The sequence below is a fragment of the Odocoileus virginianus genome, chromosome 3 (assembly GCF_023699985.2).
Source record: "Odocoileus virginianus isolate 20LAN1187 ecotype Illinois chromosome 3, Ovbor_1.2, whole genome shotgun sequence".
NCBI lineage: Eukaryota > Metazoa > Chordata > Mammalia > Artiodactyla > Cervidae > Odocoileus > Odocoileus virginianus.
The window spans coordinates 48,043,395-48,061,921 of record NC_069676.1 but is presented as its reverse complement, the minus strand read 5'-3'; the positions used below and the strand labels follow the sequence as shown (position 1 = coordinate 48,061,921).

General features: G+C 43.6%; 1 protein-coding gene across 2 annotated transcripts in view; it reads left to right on the top strand.

Annotated features, from left to right (window-relative positions):
- Positions 1-17,871, top strand: part of PFDN1 (prefoldin subunit 1) — a 68,687-nt gene extending 50,816 nt beyond the window's left edge. The window contains exons 4-5 of one of the 2 annotated variants that reach the window (XM_020880666.2): positions 17,024-17,103; positions 17,574-17,871. In XM_020880666.2, the coding sequence (XP_020736325.1) occupies positions 17,024-17,103; positions 17,574-17,577 (84 nt within the window). In that variant the 3' untranslated portion in view covers positions 17,578-17,871. Of the gene's footprint in view, positions 1-17,023 lie in introns of both variants that reach the window. The other variant, XM_020880665.2, reaches the window with a different exon arrangement.
- Positions 17,872-18,527: the final 656 nt, after the last annotated feature.

Genomic DNA, 18,527 nt, shown 5'->3' with positions numbered 1-18,527 from the left:
CAGGAGGCTGTTGCATTATGTCTGGGTGAGAGATTGATGGTGGCTTGGACCATGGTGGTGGCAGTGGAGATGATCAGAATCTGGATATATTCTAAGGTAGAGCCAAAACAACTGAGTGTAGGGATGAAAGAGAGACTGAAAGTTCTGAACCTGTTATAAAAGAATCATACCTCCTTCCTTCCACATATATCACTCATCACCTGTTGTAGAGATCTGGATTGGGTTCATGAGAGAAGGAGGCATTTTAGCTGGACCTTGAAGATCAGTTAGAACTTTATTATTAATACCTAAGATTGGGTCAGGGGAGTCAGCCTTTCAAAGCAAAAAAATGCTATGACCAGAAGTCTGAAAGAGTGGTAGAATGGAGAGTTAAAGTGAGAAACAAAGCTGGAAAGGCCTAAGGGAAAGAAGTGAAGGCTAAAATGAATGAAATCAGTATGGTTTATACTCACTTTAAGTTCTCCTTGTTCTGGGCGAGTAGTTATTCCAAGTGCAATGCTGTTCATTCAACTGTGGTTTCCACACAGCACTCCATGTGTGATGGGCTCCACAGAGATTCTGCATGTTTACGGGAACATATATGCTGTTGATAATTCACAGATCAGTATTTCTTAGTCAATTTTCAAGTTTCAAAAGTAATTTTAAAAGCAAATTGAAAGTTTGTTTTGGGCCTTGTTAACCTTTGAGATACTGTTAGACACCCAAGTAGAAATGTTGAGTAGACAGTTGGAAATAGGAATCTGGAACTCCAGGCTAGTGAAATAAAATTGAGAATTGTCTATAAATTGTCAGTTTATAGGTGATGTTTAAAGTCATGGAACTGGATTAGATCAACCAAGGAGAAAAGGTAGCTACTTACAGGAGGTATAGACAAGGTTCATGTACTGAGCCAAGGGCACTGCAGCAGGATGTAAAAGCTCTGTACAGAGGTGTGGACAGTGTGCAATGTGAATTAGAGAACTGAGTGAACACCCACGTGGGCAAGTCTCTGCTGTGAAGGGGCCAGACTGCAGTGACGAGACCGGCTTCCTCCACGGTCAGGGGGCTCTGCGGGCCCCTGGTCTTGTGCTGCAGCAGACGCTGTCAGCCGGGTTAGACCTGAGTTTCTGGGGCGTTGTGGCCTTCTCCCATTAGCACTGACCTGGAGCTGGGCAGGCCTGGTCTGTTGAGGGACAGTTTGCTTTCTCTGGGGAGAGATTGCAGAATGTAGAGACTGGCATCTAGTTAATCTCAGAGCTGACCCTGCTCTCTGGGGGACTACACTGCAGGGAGTGGTGCAACACAGTTCACTTAAAGCACAGGAGATTAGAACCACTGCCTATATGTATCTGTGGTTTCTTGGGTAAGATTTGAGGGAGGAGTGTGCTTATATGGGTGGAAGCAAACATGCCTGCTAGTTTTGAAGGTTAAAAGTTCCCTCAAAGGATTTTATAATATAGTACTTTCACTGTTGCTTATATACACTCAACACATATGCATATACAAATGTGCAGTTTCCTACCCTCTTTCAGTGTATATTAAAAAATACTTCAACCTTTAGAATATTTTTTGAGTTCCTCTTACAAATTCTTAACAAGTAATTGGCATTGCTTTTCTTGTCTCTGATAAGCACAGCATAATGCCTTGACATAATAAGATGAACTCTGGAATCAGTGAATATGAACTTGAACTCTAACTCTGCCACATACTATCACCTTGGGTAAATTACTTAGTGTCTCTAAGCCTGAATATACTTTTCTATAAAATAGCAACAACAGCAGGGTTGATGGATAAGGACAGTAAATAACCCTCTTATTTCCTGTTTAAGTATGGAATCAACTGAAAGTTGGGCATATTGATAGGAAAATTTAAAATATACTTTATCGTTATTACTGGTGAAGATTAGGTTGAAGGATGTGTCTTAGGTGTGCAGCAGTAATAATGATTTCTAATACTGATCCAGAGTTAAGTTACCCAGCAAATCTCTGGAAGTTTGGGACAAGCACAGGTCTCTCTCTGCAGAGGCAGGGAGAGCATATCTGTCAAATTTATGAGGCAAATGTGTACCTTCTGCAAGCAGGCAGATCCTGGCACAGTGGCAGGGGCCAAGCCATAGTTTCTTTTTCTAAACACACCAGTCAGAAGTCTTCCTGAGAGTAGATTGAGGAGGCCAGGATGGATAGCTGGTGAAAACTGGAGGTGAAGAGAATCAGCACTTCTTCCTTCTTACAGGAAGTACCTACCTCGTGACATGATACATACATGTCACTTGGTGGCTGGCACACATTAGCTACTTGGTAAATGCAAGGTTTTGTTACTTCATATGGTGGATGCTTAGTAACTATTTATTGATTGAGCATTTTGCCACAACATGCTTCTAAGATAAAAGTTCCCTTTTAATTGGGAAGAAAATAAAGGTACACAAATGTACGAAACTAACACAACAAACACCTGTGTACTCATCACTCAGAGCTAACAAATGTTAGCATACTGTGATGTTTGTTTATTTTTGTTTTTTTACAAAAATAAAACCATACTAATGAAATTGAAGTCTGCTTTGTAACTTGCTTCCTGGCTCTACATTAGTTTCATTCCCACTAACTAGGAGAAACTACTATGAGCTGTTAGGTATAACTTTCCAAGCCATGTTTCATAACATCATATAATCAACAAATGACGTTATATTGTTCATGTCTTTAAGTAACTTTTTTTTGAGTTCTGTTCACACTAGTAAATATATGTAATTTATTCAGTTTACTGTAGGGTATTCTATAAGGACAATAACTTTCTGTATTTTATTCAGAGGATCCATTGTTGATAGCTTTAGTATATACATGTAAATGTGGTCAAGGGACCCAGTGACTCCTTTCACATGTAGCATAAATACAGACATTGTTAAGGCTAGTCAGTGGGCTCAAGGATGCGAGTGCCAACAGGTTGGTGAGATCTCTTGCTGTCACTTCCTAATGGCCATGGATTCTGTGGTGAAGCCATCTCCTAAAATAGCTGGGCGGGATTGAAGGTGGGAGGAGAAGGGGATGACAAAGGATGAGATGGTTGGATGGCATCACCGATGCAGTGGACATGAGTTTGAGTAGGTTCCGGGAGTTGGTGATGGACAGGGAAGCCTGGCGTGCTGCAGTCTTTGGGGTTGCAAAAGTCAGACACGACTGAGTGACCTGGCTGAAACTAGCTGGCCTCTGCCAGTGTTTCAGAAATGGAGATCACATGTCCTTCACAGAGCCAGAATCAGAGTTGGTGGGAAAGGAAGCGCAGATCATAATGGGAACCCAGGATTCCCGATTCCAATTTCTAACCACTTTTACTCTGAAAGAAATGAGGATTCCTATGCCATGGTTGGATACTTCCAGTAGCTGGGTCCTCTAATATTAGTGGTCCTTTTATTATAAAATTATAAACCCCTAAACACCAACTCTTTGAGTAAAGAGATAAAGTGGCTTCTAAGTGGCCTTGTGTCTGGAAATTGAAGGAAGGGCAAAAGAAAAACCACCCCTTGAATCATGTTTGCAAAGAGAAGTGTGCCAAGTGCTCTTTATTACTCCAGTGTCGTTATAAGTTTAATTGGTCTTATGTCAGCTACTTAGATCAGAGCTAATAGCATGTTCAACTCCTTTCTGTTTGTACCAGTTCCATGGTAACTTGGGTGGGTGTGGAGTTGGGACAAGTGGCAGCTGCGACGTCTGGTCTGTGGAGTGATTTCATCATGATACGAGCCCCTTTATCAGCCTGATGGAGAAGTGTCACTGGGCAGTGTGACCTGACTTCTCAGTGCCCTCAGAGCAATGAGCCAACAAGGCCTTGGGCTGCTTGTCTGACCTAGAGGTTTAGCTCAGAGTTAGAGAGCAGTGATTTCTTGGTGATATGAACAGGTGTAACTATCAGTTTCGCTTTTCTCTTTCTGAGTAAAAACAAAGCTGAGGGTTTTTAAAAGCTTTATAAAGTAACCCTTCAGTGTTAGAGTGAGTTTGTAGTTCTCTGGCTCTGCCCTCTGATGACCTGCACAGATCAGCAGAGGAGGTGCCCATGAGTCATGCCTCTCTGCTTTAGTGGCTTTGAGCTCTTACTTGTTTTCACTGTCTCCTGGTCCTTTTATGGGTTTCCGGTTGCCGTATCTCTATTTTTTTAGTTGTATAAATATGTTACTCGATTGGAAAGTAATATCGTGATCACATAGAAGTTTCCTTGCCTTTGTTTGTCCATAGTCTCTCCCAGAGTACCTTATAAACTCATGAAATGTTAATGCTTCTGCTGATAACATTAATTTTCAGAAATTAATACGTCAGTTTATTTTATCCTGCCTGGTTTGTGTATGTGTTACTGTCAGCCTCTGGGTGGAGTAAAGACTAATTTGCTCTGAAAATAATTCATTCGGAACTTGCATTGCCATGCCTGTTTTTAAACACAGCCTTATTACTGTCTAATTCTAGAACATGTTCATCACCTCCCAGAAGAAACCTGTTAATCATTAAGCATTTGCTTCCCATTTCCCCTTCCCCCAGCACCTGGTAATCATTCATCTATTTTCTGTCTCTGTAGATTTGCCTGTTCTGGATGTTCATATAAATGGATCACACAGTATGTGGCTTTCTGAGTCTGGCTGCTTTCACTTAGCTTAGTGTTTTCAAAGTTCATCTGTGTTATAACATGTATCAGTACTTCTTTCCTTTTATGCTGAATAATATTCAATTATATGGATATACCACATTTAGTTTATCTGCTTATCAACTGATGGGCATTTGGGTGGTTCCTACTTTTGGGCTATTATGAGTGATGCTGCTAACAGTCACAAGTTTCTGGTACTACACCTGTCTTCCTTTTTCTTACTTGGATATACACCTGGGAGTAGAATTGCTGGGTCTTACCATAATTTTGTCTTTTCAGTTTCTTGAGTAGCTACTAAACTGTTTTCCATAGCAGCTGCATCATTTTACATTTCCCACCATCATATATGAGGGTTCTGATTTCTCTGTGTCTTCATTAACGCTTATTTTCCATTTTTGATTGTAACCATATTAGTGGGTGTAAAATAGTATCACATTGTGATTTTGTTTGCGTTTCCCCAGTGAGTAATGATGTTGAACATCTTTTCATGTGCTAATTGGCCACTAATATATCTTCCTTGGAGAAATGTCTACTTGCTTGTTTTTTAACTGGGTTGTGTACCTTTTGTTGTTGAGTTGTAAGAAAATATAAATTCTTAACTTGCTTGGAGCAAAGAGTAGAATCAGACCGACTTCTGGCTTTTGCCACACATACTTGCATGTTAGTCTTGCCACCAAGGGTGAGTCAGTTACACCTCCACTTCTAAGAATGCAAGGTGTTGCCCTCACTTCCGCTCTCAGAGGGCACACCTTTGTTCACTTACCCCTTTACCATGCCTACAGGCCAAACTCCATAGTAAACACTGCTGATTTGATCCTTTTGCTCTTCTTGTAAGAGGGCAAACTAAAGACAAACTGAAATAGTAAAACTTGTTTTATTTGCTCATTTGGAAGACTTGTAGAGTATCGATTGTCCTGTTGATAGGTCAGGCTTTCTGACCCTGAAAAAGCAGAAGAAACTAATGCATGTTAGAAAATTTCCTTTTGTAAAACTTGTTTTCATGAGACTTATGTACTCTGTACATTTATTTCTCAAATATGATGAAACTTGCAATAATGTTCTAGTTGGGCTCTAATTTTTAGGGTTTTTTGGTTTGTTTATTTTAGAAAGGAGTCAGAGACCCGAGGGTTGTGATATTGGTAGTTGTCTTTGCCCATCCTTTTTCTGATCTCTTTCCTACAGGCCCTGAATCAAATATTTACCATGTTTAATATACTGTTAGGAGATTTGTACAACACACAGTTCTCAGTTGTGGCATTGCATGATGTCTGAAGGATATTTTCTTTGTGTATTTATTTCCCGAATATAGCAATTCAGCCCTTCTAATAATTTCCTTGGGTGTAGAGTATACTGATACTCTACCACTCTTGTGTTAGACCTGTGTGAAGCCCAGTGTCTCCTTTGAAGTTAAGAGGTAAAATTAATTTGTCCTGACACTTAGTGTACTCTTAGGGCTCATCTGTGACAATTAAAATATCCAGTGGTTTCCCTTCATGAAGTTTAAGGGTCAGGTCTCAAAGTGCTGTAGACTTTTAATTTTTATTTTCAGTTTTTTTGGCTGTGCTGCTTGGCTTATGGGATCTTAGTTCCTCGGCCAGGGATTGTATCCGGGCCCTCAGCAGTGAGAGCGAGAAGTCCTAACCACTGGACTGCCAGGAAATTTCCTAGACATTTTAAAGTTAGAAGATATTCCAGAGGCCATTTGATGGAGCGCTCCCCCCCACTGCCCTCAACATTTCTGATGTGTTGTCGTGGTTCCTACTGGAACACATCCAGTGATTTCTAATCATCTTATCCTTTTTTCCTGAACCACTCTTCTCTTAGTTTTTGTGAAACAGTGCCCCTCCTTTTTAGTTACTTGCTGGTTCCGCTTCTTCCTTTCATTCTTCCTAAATGTTGACTTCCTATAAGGCTAAGTCCTTTTATTCTGAGTTCTTTCTCTAAGAATTCCAATCATTGTCATGGCTTCAAGTACCTACATGTAAACTTGTATCTCTACCCCAGACTTCTGTGAACTTCAGGGATGCAATCTAGTTTTCTTTTCACATCTCACTTAGATGTTTCACAAGTAACCTTAAACTCAACATGTCTAAAACCAAACTTACTATCTTTCCTTCCAAACCTGATCCCCTTGGGAAGTATTCTTGACACACACACACACACCCCCCCCCCCCACTTCTGATTAATAATGAAGGTTATGGTGAAGTCCTCTGATAGCTTTTTCTCTTAAATGTTTCTTAAATCTGTTCTGCTCTAGCTCCATTGCCACCACTAAGATACTGTCATCTCTTTTTAAGATTATTACAATGGCTTCCTAATAGGTTTCTCAGCATTCACACTTGTATTCTCTAACCGAGTGCTTCCCAACCCTTTTCACATCACAGCACCTAGAGAACAGTATTTGCATAGTTCACTGGGATACGTGGACAGAGGGTGCTCAAGGTGGAGGCCACTGCCCAGGGGAGGTGGGGGGCCCTTTGGCTACTCCAGGCACTAAAGGGATCAATATCATGGATCCATCTATTACCCTTTCATCACTCACCAGGCTTTCTGCAGGAAGCCTAGCTCTAGCTCATTCTGTGTTGCAGCCAGAGTAGTTTTTGTTTCCAGTGGAAATTTGATTTTTGTCACTCTGGCTTAAGACCCAGTGGCTTTTCATCATCTTTAAGGTTTTTAATATGACTTCTGACCCTCTGTGATCTGACTCAACCTCACCAGCCTCATCCTTCTGTATTATCTATCCCTCCCTCCCCCTCAATACTTCAACCTCACTTGCCCTCATTTAGTTCAGACATGTCTTGCTTCATTCGACCTTTGCACATGCTGCTCCATTTGCTTGGAATTGCTCTCTCCCCCTGCTAATCTCTCCACTTAATTTCTATTCATCCTTCATAGCTTATTCAAAAGTGCTTCTGTGATTTCCTTGATTATACCAGGTGTTTCCTGTATTAACACGCTCAGACACTCAGTCGTGTCCAAATCTTTGCAACCCTTTGGACCGTAGTCCGCCAAGCTCCTCTGTCCATGGGATTTCCCAGACAAGAATATTGGAGTGGGTTACTAATTTCCTCCTTCAGGGGATCTTCCCATCCCAGGAATCAAACTCACGTCTCCTGCTTTGCAGACATTCTTCACTGCTGAGCCATCAGGGAAGCCCCTTCCTCTCTTAGACACTGTGCTTTTCCCTCAGAGCCCTTGTTGCAATCAATGGTAATTAAACGTCTGTATGTCCTGCAACAGTGTAATCTCTGTGAATAAGTGGGACTTGTTCAGTGCTCTAATCCCAGTGCTCTTCAGGTGTAGCATGTATTGAGTGCCCAGTAAATGTTGGTTAAATTATGTGTCACTTCTTAGTACTGAGGATGAAGGTTTAATCACATCAGAGAAGATCCCTGCTTTTATGAAAATAATATTCAGATATAGACAATGACAATATAAGCAAGAAGACAATATAAGCAAGAAAATACGTAGTAAAGTGATATTTTAGAGAGCTGTTGGTCAGGCCTCTCAGAAAAGATGAAATTTCAGCTGAGGTCTGCATGAGAGGAAACAGCCAGCCACTTAAAAGTATCCAAAAGAAGAACATTCCAGGTGGAGGGCACAGATGATACAAATGTCTTGTTAGAAAACATTTAGAATTGTTTAAGTAAGTGAGAAAAGGAAAGAGTTGTAATAAGGTTGGAGTGGTTAGCATGGACCAGATGATGCAGGGCATTATTTCCTGGGTTGAAGAGTTCAGATCTTATTTGAAGTGTAATGGGAAGACATTCAAGAGTTTTGAGCAGAAAGTAACCCTGATTTACTTGTTAAAATATCCATGACAAACATCCAGGCGAGGATGATAGAGGCAGCTAGGATGGTAGCAATGGTGCTGGATAGAAAGAAAAGGATGGTTTGGGGATATCTTTGGAAGTAAGTTAAGACTGATGGGTGGATGAAATGGGGGATTTTGGGGTTCAAGGAAAAGAGAAGAATTAGGAGTGGCTTCAGTATTTTTTTGTTTCTTTGGTTTTTAAATTGAGCAATTGAATGTATAAATCAATTGTGCTTATTTTAGACATGTTAATTTTGGGTTTGACAACCAGGAAGATATGTTTTATAAGCAATTTGACACGTAAATCTGGAATTAAGGGGAGTCTGGGTTGGAGATAAAGATTTGGGAGTCATAATGATGTTTAAAGCTGAGAGTAGACGAGGATTTCTGAAAGAGTGATGAAGAGAAGAGAAGTTAAGGACAGCTTCCCAGAAAATACCAACATTTTGAAGTTGAGCAGAGAAGTAGTCAGCAAAAGCGAACTTAGAAGGAGTAGCCAGTAATGTAGGAGAAAGATAGGAGTGTGGTATCGTGAAAGCTGAGAGAGGAAGCTATTTCAAGAATTGTGTTGAATGCTGTTGAGTAAGAATGAACAGGTTGAGTAAGAAGAGAACAGAGAGTAACCACTGCTTTGGGTAACAGAGATCATCGGTGACCTGAGTCCAGTGACCTGGACTTCAGTCAGTTCAGTAGAGTATGTGGGAAGTGTGATTGGAGAGGTTTGAAGAGATAATGGGAGGTGAGGAAATGAAGGCAGCTGCTGAACAGTTAGTCCAGGAGGTTTTGCAAGACGGACAGGAGAGAAAGGAGACAGTACTTACAGGGGAATGTGAGGTCAAGAAAAGTGTGGATGTGTGTTGTGTGTGTGATTTGCCTTACCAATAGTTACCTTGCAGAGAAAGAGAAGTTGAAGATTAAGAAGAAAGAAAAAGGATAACTGAGAGTGAAAATTTTGAAAAGGGGATGGATTCAACAGCCAAGTGGAATTGTGTTTTTATAAAAACAGAGACACTCTGTCCGTTTTAACATGGAGAAAGAAGAGAGTATATGTATAGGTGTAGGTCAAGTGGTGTGAAAAAGAGATAATTCTCCTCAGATTGCTTCTGTTTCCTCTGAGCTGGGAATGAGAGAGGAAGAGAGAGTATAGGAAATCTGAGGAGACATGAGGGCATGAAATAGTTATTTGGGAGAGCAGAGAAGTTAATACGTTAAGGAACTTTAATAGAGCTTCTGGACACTGGTGAGTGTCTGAAATTCATGGTCTTGAATTTAAGTGAAACTGTGTAGCAGTTTCGTGTTTTTCTCCAGCTACATTCAGCTAGTCAGGTACAAACGTGGAGTAGATGGATGGTTGGATTAGCTTGGGTTGTTAGTATTTTGCTAGGAAAGTGCAACAGAGGGAGAGAGGGAGCAAAAGGAAGTTCAGAAGGGGGATAAATATAAATGATCGACTGTGGACGCTGAGCTGGGTGGGAGGGGAGAAAGTCCTAGAAGCAGAGTGGATAATGAAAAACTTGTTGAGTGATGAGGTTGAAGAAGTGCTGGAGGGAGAGTTATCAGATCAAAATGACCTGGAAAAATATGAGGTGGTGGTGGTGAAATTGAAATTCTGGAGGAGGTACAGTTACTGGTATCAGTATCTCTGGGATATGACTATGGGCTGGGTGACTCAGGTGGGGTAAAGTAAAAACTGTGAGGGGAGAGGAGGTCATCGTATTGAATGGATCATCTCCACTCTTGTTGAAGTCACCTTGAGCGGTGCAGCTGTGGTGGAGAGGGAGACGGTGAACCATCGATGAATGAGGGGCCGCATCCAGACTGCTGGTAGATTGCAGCAGCAAGGAGGGGAGAAGATGGCGCACTATGATGCCACAAACTTCAAGGACCAGGGATTTTAGAGGAAAAAAGAGAAGATGGTTTGGCAGTAAACTTGATGAATGAATGGAAGGGTGGATGGATGGAAATTTATGCTTTTATTAGGCAGCTTTCATTGAAAGTTAAAATCTCTGCTTGCTGGATTCAGTTCTACCTTGTAAGGCTCCCTCTTTTTTGAAAGAAGAGAAGTTGGCAAACCTTGCTGGCTAGATCTGGCTTGCTTCTTGTTTTTCTGTTTTTAGAACACAGCTAGCCCATCTGTTTACACATTAAAATTTTTTCTTTTTGGCTGTGCTGGGTCTTTGTTGCTGTGATCAGACTTTCTTTAGTTGTGATGAGTGGCAGCTACTCTAGTTGCGGTCCATGGGCTTCTCATTGTGGTGGCTTCTCTTGTTGGGAGCACCAGCTCTGGAGTGTGTGGGCTTCCGTAGTTGTGGCGCACCGGCTTGGTTGCCCATCAGCATGTGGGATCTTCCCGGCCTAGGATTCTTAACCACTGGGCCACTGGGAAGTCCTGTTACACATTTTTTATGTTGCATTTTGCACTACAGTGGCAGAGTTGAGTAGCTGTGACAGAGGTAGTTCCACAAAGCCTAAAATATTTACTCTCTGGCCCTTTATTGAAGGAGTTTGCTGGAGTCCATTTTTGAAGGAGGTTCTCAAACTTCAGTGTGCAACAGAAGCACCTGGAGGGCTTGTGAAAACAGATTGCCAGGCTCCATCTCTAGAGGTGCTGATTCAGTAGGTCTGGGCTGGGACCTAAGAACGTGGATTTCTAATAAGTTCCCAGGTGTTAATGGTGCTGCTGGTCAGGGGACCATACTTCAAGAGCTGCTGTTTTAGGTATTTAAGTTAGTGATTGGATTCCTTCTCCCTTTAATACTCTTTGAGCCAAGTTCCCTACCTCCATTAGCTGTATACCTCTTAACATGATTATTGTCTTATCTTACCCCCTTTAAGGTTGGTGCCTGTGAACATAATGATTCTTTGGTTAAAGCCTGGTATCTGCCACATGCATTGGAACAGGTGCCCGACCTTGCTCTTCGCTTAACCTGTGAGCTTGTTTTCTTTGTTGCTCGTATTGTCTAATGTACTGGTCTTTCTCTGAGACTTAAATGAAACTGATGTGGTAGGGAGAGTAATAGTAGGTAGAGATCACAAACTTTAGGTGGACTAAAATGCTAATAAACGTCATTATTTGGAGGAAATATGACCCCTTTCCTCCCCCTGCCTCCACCCTGGTATAACTCTGCTCTAAGGAACTTGAGTAGAGCAGAGTTTTGTTTTGCCTTGGGTAGATTGAGCCATATGATCATAGGTGGGATATGGGAGTCTGGCCTCATATGGTAGCTGTGTTAGAATCTCTTTAGGAAGTAGAAGAACATCTGGGAGAAAAAAAAAGGTCATTGCTCAACTGATCCAAGTCTTTTGTTCCTGTCTTTCAGCAGAGGAACTTCTGAAAGGTGTCTTGAAAGCAGTTTCTAAAAGATAAGGAGACAGTAACCCCTTCTTAGGTTTCTCTTTATTCTCTTGTTCCACACCTGAAATTGCTTTCTTTAAGCTCATCTCCCAGCCATATGAAGTTCAGCAGTTACCTTACAGCCCAGTTGTTTTCTTATGGTGAAGTAGATAAACCCAGATGAGTTCACAAGTGGACATGTGTCCTTGGATCACTTGTCTCTTATCTTCAAGTTCCTGGTCAGGTTTGGCCTGCCCTTTCTGCCTCTGGTGCTCCTCACCCACGCAGATCTCGTTGCACTTGCACTTTCGGAGCTCTGCCCATCCCGGTCTTATTTCCCTTTCTGACTTCTCTCATTGTGCCCTTGCGTTGCCTTGTTTTTCTCTTCTTCCTCTTGTTTCCCTGCCCTCCTCACATTTTACCCCATCTGCCAAAACATGCCGCCTCAGCCTCAGACGCTGGCCTCTTGCTAAATTTCCCCATTACGGGCATCCAGCCCCTCTGACCATTTTATTCTTCCATGAACTGAGAGGACAGGAGAATCATTGAAGCTCTTGAGTTTTTAACTTGGTATTGTCTAAATCCTCATTTGATAAGTTGGAAAATAAAAAGGGAGAAAGGAAAAAACTTTTCTATACCCCAAGGTAAGACAGACAGGAAAAGCATTAATTTCGAGAAAGAGGAAAACAGTGTTCCTAAGAAAAGTCTGTAGAGATAATGTCACAAGATGCATTACCTCAGGAGTCTATTTGAGAGATTGTGTCATGTCAGAAAAGTTCTAGGGGACTTGAGCCTCTTTCCTTTGTGAGAGGATGAGAATGAAACTCCAGGTCCTTAGTCTGACTCCCGGAAAGAAGAACTTCACGCTGATGAGCAAGAAGGCCAACAATGTCATTTCCCTGGCTGTGCTGAGCCCCACAGGAAATCTCAGAATTTTGCGTCAGGACAAGGCCCACAAGAATGTTGCTGTGCCCAGAGCCCTGTGGTTTGATGCCACTAGAGAATTTCCTATGGAAAGTGTTCTGAGGGAGTGCTCAGTAAGGCAGAAAGGTGCTGCAGTGAGGCCAGCAGATGCCTTCCCAGGACTCGGGATGGAAGGTGGGGGTTGAAAATGCCTCCTAGAGTTTCCACAGCAGTCATTATCCCCTTGTTGTGCACAGCAGCCCTGACACTGACATCACGTGGAGCCTTTCTCAAGGATTTCTGACTCCAGGATGCGGGAGATGGGGATGGTTTGTATTATGGTTTCACAAGTTGACCAGTTAAAGCATAAGGGCTTTGACCTATACGTAGGGCCTGTTCATGGGAGCAAGGTTTTGATGTCCACGTCAGCATCAGTGAGGTCTGAGTTTTAAACCTGTGCATTTCTAGAGGCAGAGGTTAGAGGGCAATGCCAGAAACTGAAAACCACCTTGAAGGAGAATGGTCATTTTCTGCCATTGCTTCCTCTGGTGGGTAGTCCTCTTTCATGCAGATTGGGAGGGAAACTAAAATGGAGTGTGCATACAAGGAAATCAGAAAGGCCTCATCTCCCGTAATAAATGCACTTATTCAACTACTGAGTTCCTGTTATAAACCAGCCATTCTTCTAGACACTGGGACTCTTGTCATGAGCAGAGTCTTGCCATCAAGAACCATGTCTTCTCATAGGGAAGACAGACACACACATACATCCCTTCAGGTGGATAGGTGCTAAGGAGGAAAATCACAGAGTGAGGAGAATAGAGTATGGAGCTACATGTGATCATGAAGGCCTTTCCCATAGGTGACATTTGAGAAAGACCTGAAGGACATGAAAGAACAAGTACTATGGATATCTGGGGAAGAAAGTCCCTACACAGAACCACAGGCAAAGGGCAGGCAGGAGCATGGCTGATGGATTGGTGGGATGGCTTGGAGGCGAGTGGGCTGGAGCCGAAGTGAGAGAGGGAGGCACGGGAAGGGAGGTCAGAGAGTCAGTCTAGACCAGGACTATCCATGGCTTTTTGAAAGGCTTTTGCCTCTTGAGAGAGATGAGTGGCCTTTGAAAGATGACTCCTGCCACTGTGAAGAAATTGAAGGGGGTGGTCAAGGATAGAAGAAAGGAGACCACTTAGGAAGCTCTTGATTAAGGTTAGAGTCTGGAGATATTTTGAGATAGCACTAGCAGGATTTGTTGTTTGATTGGCTGTCAGGTGTGAAAGAAAGAAAATTCAAGGATGACACTGAAGTTTTTGCCTTGAGTTGCAAGAATGGAGTTAACTTACAGGAATGGGGAAGAGCCAGGTCCACACTGTTTCTGGTTTGACTAATGGTTTTAAACTGTGGAGATTTAAGGACGAGAAAGTTTAACTTAATCATTAGTTCCTTAATTTTCTCCATTCTCTCTGATGGTCTCATTTGTATTTGGGTCAATTCTACAATAATTATTTCTGAGGTAAGTACAATTCCAGCATTCTCACTTTTAGGGATCCTTACCTAAGCCTCTATGATTTGGTGTGGGTGAAAGGTATGGGTCCAAAAGAACCTTGGGATAAACTCTGTCTCTGGGATAAGGCTGCATAACAAGTTACCAGAAACTGGGTAGTCTTAAACAACAGAAATTGATTTTTTTTTTTTTTTTTTTTTTTTTGCAGTTCTGGAAGGTAAAATTCCAAAATCAAGGTGTTGCAGGGCCACGGTCCATGTGAAGGGTTTAGGGAACACTCCTTCCTGCTGTCTAGCTGATGGTGGTTGTGGGCCATCCTTCTCTTGGAGATGCATCCCCCCACTCTCTGCATGACATTTCCCCTGGGTGTGTCCCTTAGTCCTAGTGTGCCCTCATCTTAACTTGGTTACATCTGCAAAGACCCTGTTTCCGAATAAGATCGCATTGACACATACCAGGGGTCAGGACTTCATCATGTCTTTTCGTGAGACCATTCAACCCATATCCTGTGCTTTGGTACAGGTTTGACTGTGAGGGTCTTCTGGGCTTAGGTAGGTTTGAGAATGAGACAACTGAAATAAAGTTGGAAAGCAAGACTATGCTAGAGATACCCCATCTGTTGGGATGAAAAAAAAAATTATTTAATGTCCAGTAAGTCTGTTTAAACTGAAGATAGACAAGTTCATTTTACATTATTTTGAAACTTGAAAACTTTAGGATATGCAGTAGTAAAAATCACAAAAAAGTAATGAAACTGGAAGTGGAAAATGGAAGGAAGAGATGTGGCAGAATAAAGAATTTTAAAGCTGAGAGTTACCTGGATTTGATTGTCCAGAGGCTGGGGCCGTAGGAAGAAAGGCTCTTGCTGATATTCCAGTTTGATGGTTTTGCTCGCTGGGGCAGCAAGTGGGTGGACATGAAATGCAGCACACCTGGATCCTGAGCTCTGGCTGAACTGCAGGGCTAGAACCCCCCTTGCTCCCCTCACCTCTTCCTTGGATTCCTTACTGGGCTGGGACCCAAAAGGTGCCCAGGTGGCGCATGGCACTCACTCTCTAGCTGCTGTGCAACACCTGGTACATGTGCATTCTTCAGTGGTGTGTCAGAAGTTACCAGTGTTTGCCTTTTTTACTCACCACAAGTAAATCTAACGATTGTTTATCAGAGGAAGTTTAAGTTCCCACTCTGATACCACAGTGATAGGGCTGTACCAGGTTTAGTGGTGTACTATATTTTCTTGGCAGTAACATGCACTTGTGGCCATAGAATCACCATGGTCACTGGGAGTTTTTGTGGAGCTCTTGTCCTTTTGTAAGGAATTGAGTGCAAGTTGAAGGGATGGGAGATGGGCAAAGAGGGCTCTTCCTGGCCTTCAAGAAATTTGAAGTTCGGAGACAAACAGGAACCAGAAGTTCACATAAGAACTGTGAAGATAAAGATTTGTGGGATTAGCAGATGCAGACTGTTACACATAGGATGGATAAATGGTGGGGTCCTGCTATGTAGAGCAGGGAACTGTGTTCCATGCCCTGTGAGGGACATGGCGGAGGGAATATGAAAGAGAACATATATGTGTGTACTGAGTCATTTTGCCATGCAGTGGAAATTGGCACAGCACTTTGAATCAACTATACTTAAAATTGTGGATGCTTCAGCACACAGCACCTAAAGGAAACTGTACTTTCCAGTGTATAATTTAATAAATGTCTGGACAGAGAGAAGTTATAGAGGCAGGGGTATGGAGAAGGGGCACCAGGGAGGTTTCATGGTGAAGGCCCTGGGCAGTAGAAGCCCTCATTTCATTTTTCTGCTTCAGGGGTTGGGGATCAGTCCCCAACAAGGCCTGAGACCAGGCTGCTTACCTGCCCTCTACTGCCGCCCTTGCCTGGCTTCCCCGGGTCATCTGGGCACTTCAGCAGTCAAAACCCCCAGCTGCTGGGGTGAGGGAGGGGCACTGGGCTAGGGCTCTGCACTTCTGACTCTAGTGTGGCTCCATCCCATGCGCCCTGGCAGGGGATTGTTTTGAGCATTCCCCAGAAAGGGAGACTTCATGTCATGTCTGTTAAGTGGGAACGGAGCCACAAGTGTGTCCTCAGGGCAGGGACCAGTGGTGAAGCCACCATACTTCTGGGGTGACCACAGGGCAAATAACGTACAGACATCATTTCCTTTGACTAATCTTTCGTAATCCTGGTCCAGATGTGGCTCCTGAAAGTGAAGTTCTTTGTCTAAGTTGAGATTTTTAATTTAGGACCCAGATGGGGTAGGAGGTAAACTTCCAGAAGGTCTGTTTTACTCCGTGTGTCATTGTCCTGGATTCCTGGCAGGCAGTGGTTTCATTAGAAAAGCAGATTTCATCCTGACTCATCTGCCTCGGTGAGCCGTGTGATACAGCTTCTCAGTCCGCGAGGCAGCCTGTCTCCCGTCGCGCTGGAGAGTGGAGGGCGCGCTGTCCGCTCTGCTGCAGCGACAGCTACAGGCGCCTGGCCTGGGCTGTGGAAAACCTTGAGAGACAGTCTGTTATGGGGCCAGAGCTTTGTCCTGGAATTTCCTGGCCTTTGTCTGTCTGGTGTAACTTCATGTACCACAACGCCTGTTTTTAGAGTCTGCTTCCTTCTGGGGAAGAGTGCTGTTGCTTCCCACAGAGCACTTCTGCTTCCGGAATCGAGCGACACCCTCCCTGGTGCCCAGGCGTCGGGGTGGGGGGATGCTCTGGGGCAGCTGTGTACACCTGGCTCTCAACAGACAGCAGGCTCCTGGAAGTCACTAGTCACAGAGAAGCCATAACCCTTGGCCATAAAAGCAGCATCTGTCAGCTTGGCGCATTCACCCTGATCCTAACCCTTGTTTCCTTCTCATATTGCAGCAGAAAAAATCCTATCTGGAGCGGAGTGTGAAGGAAGCTGAGGACAATATCCGGGAGATGCTGATGGCGCGAAGGGCACAGTAGGCAGCCTCTCAGGAACTCTTCTTTCTGATTCCTGCCATTCCTGGCGAGGAGCCTGTGTAGGGAAACTGCTCTGCCTGAGGGACATTTTATCTGGATGGTCTAGTAACCTTATGTTTTATGCACGGCCTGGACCCCTTTCAAATCTCATCCTTATATGTTTTATCCTGGCTCTGCCTGCCACCACTTCTCCCCTGTGGTTGAATCACAAACTCCAGGGAAGGGAAGATGGGAGCCAGGACAGATAGGGGAGTTCTTTCGGGGCCTACTGCTGGTCACGCCGATCAGACCAATAAAAGACATCTGTCCCAGTCTGCTAAGTCTGCTTTTCTTGAGCTGATGGATGAGAACAGAGGACCAGAGAGGCAAAGAGTGTCTCCACCTCACTCTTCCCTGTTGCCTCTCCAGGGCTGTGGCCCTGCTCCTGCATTGAAGCCTTGCCCTCTTTTTTCTGTTTCTGTTCCTCTAGGTAAACCTCTCAACTTCTGAGCCTCCATGTATCAGTACTATGCAGATGAGGAAAAAAGGAGAGCAGGCATAGCTGAATATATGATCACAACAGTGGTACCTCAGTGGCAGTCTGCCTAGAGAGTCCTCGTGTCTGACTCTTTGCAGCCCCTATGGACTGCAGCACGCCAGGCACCTCTGTTCTCCAGTCGCCTGGAGTTTGCTCAAATTCAGGTCCATTGAGTTGGTTAAACAATAGCCATTATTAAAAACTAAATTTGTAAATTTACTATTATATTAAAAGTAAGGTTAATAAAGAACTTGTCCTTTCTGAATTACTTTACTAAATTTGACCATTATCTATTTTTGAGGCTGACAGTCTGTTGTGTCTGGATGGTGGAAATACAACCTAGCAATGTGAGCCTGACCTTCTCTTCCCAACTCCATGTTCAAGATACCATGTTGGTGGCTTGAAATCAGCCATGGGGGTACCTACTGTTTACTCCACAGAAATCAGGTGACGATACAAAATCATGGCTTTTTGTTTTTAAAGAGAGAGATGGTAGTTAAATATTTTGTTTGTTTTTAAAGCATGAGAACCACTAGTTAAATATTTGTCAGCAACTGAAGAGGGAAAGCGGGCAGGCGCAGTTAGGCAGGGAGAGCTGTCAGCTGTGCCTCAGGCTGGGCCACTGAAGGAAAATGAGACTCGCTGCTATGGTGGCCCAGCGCCACCCTGCGGCCAAAGCGGAGATGGATGGCCTGACTGGCTTGTTTGTAGTTCACATCGTGACAGCTCTCTTCTCTCCTTCTTGTGTGGCAGCGGAGGGGGTAGGTTCTGGGAGGGCATAGCAGGAAAAGAAAAACTCAGGTCTGTCTGGCCCTGGGGCAGCCTTGGTTACCAGGACACCCTGCTCCAGGCTCAGGGAAGAAGCCAGTGTGGCTCCTTGGCGAGGCCGTCTCCGTGGGCCTGGGG